This window comes from Otolemur garnettii, unplaced genomic scaffold, assembly GCF_000181295.1.
Source record: "Otolemur garnettii isolate 467f Iridium unplaced genomic scaffold, OtoGar3 scaffold00097, whole genome shotgun sequence".
In the NCBI taxonomy this organism is placed as follows: domain Eukaryota; kingdom Metazoa; phylum Chordata; class Mammalia; order Primates; family Galagidae; genus Otolemur; species Otolemur garnettii.
In genome coordinates, this window is record NW_003852492.1 from 2,665,183 (window position 1) to 2,668,545 (window position 3,363).

Here is a 3,363-nt window from a genome sequence, read left to right on the forward strand (position 1 = left end):
CCTCCTCGACCTCAACCCACCCAAGCCTCCTCGACCTCAACCCACCCAAGCCTCCTCGATCTCAACCCACCCAACCCTCCTCGATCTCAACCCACCCAAGCCTCCTCGACCTCAACCCACCCAAGCCTCCTCGACCTCAACCCACCCAAGCCTCCTCGACCTCAACCCAACCGACCCTCCTCGACCTCCACCCAATCAACCCTCCTTGACCACAACCTATCCCACCCTCCTCGATCTCAAGTCCCCAAAGAGGATGAGGAGATGGACCCACGTGAGACACACTGAGAGGGAAATGGCTCCCGCTCCACATCACTCCCCTTTTCTTGTACCCTGGGCTACACCAATGGGACTGACCCTCTGTCAGGTGCATGAAAGTTCATACTATTTACAGAGCTCTTCAGAGTGAAAATCCCTTAAAAAATCAATACTAATACCAACATTCATCGGTTGAATCCACATTCCCTTTGATATACCCTCTAATTCCAGAGATGGTTCTAACACAAATTCTATTTTTCCCAAACACCCCCCTCCTCTAGCCTCTTTTGAATCCATTTCCCTTTTGAAGGTAAAGAATACTTCTGTAGAGTGAAAAAATAAGCCCTGATTTATCTCTTGGATAAGTTTGGGTTTCAAGGACTGCATTTATAATCAAACATTATCGGGCGGCGCCTGTGGCTCAAAAGGGTGGGGCACCACGTCCATATGCCAGAGGTGGCAGGTTCAAACCCAGCCTTGGCCAGAAAAAAAAAAAAAAATAATCAAACATTATCTGCCTGGCCTAACAAAGAGGAGAGCCAGAAGCACCAGCCCCTCAGGACGCCCCCCAGTCTGCACTTACCAACTTCTTAAACGCGTTCTGGCTTGGAGCATCCATGGCTGGAAACAGCAAGGAAGTGGTGCTGCGAGCTGGTCTCTGCCTAATTTATCTTAGTAGTCACAGTCAGTGGGCTGATACTAATTTGTATTAGCTTGAAAATATTAATTTGATAGTGGAATCGTGTGATTTAAACCAAGGCAATTGGCTGTTCATTTTTTTTTTCCTCAAGCTCACATGGCTTGAATACCGTCATGCTAAGACATGACAAACCACCAGCCAAGGTCCCCGGGCAGCGGGTGTGGGCTGGGTTCTGGCACTGCCCTCCTCTCCTTCACTACGCTCCATTGCTCTTACTGTTTCTCCTTAAAAGTCATGCCCAGTGACTTTTGGCCAGAAACAATCAGTTACCATCCATCTCCCAGTCTCTGAAACACACGGAGGTGTCCAAGCGTTCACCAGTACTGGTAAATATAAAGACACAGATGAGTTCTTATTTGCAAGGCGAAAGTGATACCACACCAGGGAGAAACAAGATGCCACGTTAATCCCCCTATACATCAGCCCCTGTTATGTAAGAAACCGAGATTTAAAAGAGGTCTTTATGGTCAGGTTTATTCTGGAAAAGCTGGCATCTACTGAAGGTGCTTTTTACATGTATTGGGTTAGCCAATGCTATGATTTATTTGTTCAGAGTGAGAAGAATTAGTCTCAGAGAATGCAAGGACACAAGAAAAATCCATCCACTGACTAAACCCATCATTCACACAGCAGACCTATGACTGCAAGGATCCCACCTTGCTGTGACAATGGCATTTAATCTAACCACAGATGAAGCCAAGAACTATTAGGTAATTAGAGACTGTCCCCAGTGTCTGGGTTATATAACATGCTCAGCTTTTAGGTTTCTTTCTATTGAATTCAGTAAATCTTAACAGCAAGCAAAGGGCTACACACTGGCTAATGTTTACTAAGGCATTCCCAGTGGCCTGGCAGGGCGAGTGGATTACGGTATTACCTCTTTTTCTTTAGTTAGTATCACACCATTTGTGTTCCGTAAGAAATCCATCAGAAAACCTTTTGTTCACTTCCCAAACATTGATTTTCTGCTCCTTCTGTACAATTTCAAAGTCAAATAGAACTCTTCCTGTTCTCAAGGAGCTCACAGTCTAATGGGGAAGTGAGCTAAGGAAATCAGTAATCACAACATAATTTGTGGTTTGTATAATGCCAAAAGGAACAACTTTTTGAAAAGATCCCTATCAGCAGGGGATCCACCCTCTGCAAATACACTTCAGCTAGCAGAAAACCCTTTGCATTTATGTATACATCAATTCATTAATCTGCCATCATTCAGTAGTGATGGATGTCTATCAGTGAGTGTGCCTGTCACCGTGCCAGGCATCAGAGAAGCAGTCCTTGCCCAAGTAGACACAGCCCTTGTCATCATGCAGCTCCCAGCTGGGGCAGGGGTGGGGAATAAAAATGAATCAATAAACAGTGGAATGCAGAGTGCTGTAAGCCATGGGAGCCTTCTGGGAGCACCTGTTCTGAGGGGCCAAGGCCTGCAAATGAATCAGAGTCACGCACACACAGTAGGAACTCTGGGTTTGTCGAAAGAGGGTAAGTAAATTAATTGACGTGTATGCAAGAGCAATGAGTTTGCTGCCTATGAGTTGCTCACTAGCCAGTGGCCGTCGTTCTAGTAGTTGCCCTGTGCGGTACTGATCACACTGCAGCGTGACTCTGTACGTGACCCAGGCAGGGGCAACAGAAGAAAGCAAGCATGGAACAGCTGAAAGACGCTCCAGGTAAACAAGCGATGGGGAGCAGAGAGCCTCGGGGGACCCTGGGCTGGGAAGGCAAGGACAGGTCCAATCACTCACCACTCAGTATGCCACTGAGATATTTCTGTTGTAGACCTAAGGGAGAAATTGATCTAGTGGTGCTTCAGAAACAACGCATTATAATTCTAAGTAAGTCTGAAGTCTCTTCCACTTAACACCCCTTCAACTTCTTTTTTCCTTTTTTCTTTTTTGAGACAGAGTCTCACTCTGTTGCCCAAGCTAGAGTGCCAAGGTGTCATAAACCACAGCAACCTCAAACTCCTATCCAAGCCATCCTCCTGCCTGAGCCTCCCGAGTAGCTAGGACTACAAGCGCCTGCCATGACACCTGGCTAATTTTTTTTAAGTTTTAGTAGAGATGGGGTCTCACGCTTGCTCAGGCTGGTCTCAAACTTCTGAGCTCAATTGACTCTCCCGTCAGCCTCCCAGAGTGCTAGGATTACAGGTGTGAGCCACCCTGCCTGGCCTCTAAACTTTCTACTTCTTAAAAATAAACATATCTTCCTCCTAGATCTTTCCTCCATAAAAATACATACAACACCCCCCTCAACCATCAGTTTGTGCTCATGGTTGATATATGAAGAACTCAAGTACAGAGTGTTCTACCTGAGAACACTTGCTACAAATTTGGGATTCCTGACAGCACTTAGTACGTAGCCCCTTCCAGCCCTGCACACTCAGCGGCCAAACAGCCCCTGTGCAA

The 3,363-nt window shown here is 46.4% G+C and overlaps 1 protein-coding gene across 1 annotated transcript in view; it reads right to left on the reverse strand.

Moving 5' to 3' along the window:
• KCNJ1 (potassium voltage-gated channel subfamily J member 1) overlaps positions 1 to 911 on the reverse strand; it is a 5,158-nt gene extending 4,247 nt beyond the window's left edge. Inside the window, exon 1 of the mRNA XM_003795895.3 lies at positions 839 to 911. Coding sequence (XP_003795943.1) covers positions 839 to 874 — 36 coding nt within the window. The 5' untranslated portion in view covers positions 875 to 911. The remainder of the gene's footprint in view (positions 1 to 838) is intronic.
• Between the last annotated feature and the right edge of the window lie 2,452 nt (positions 912 to 3,363).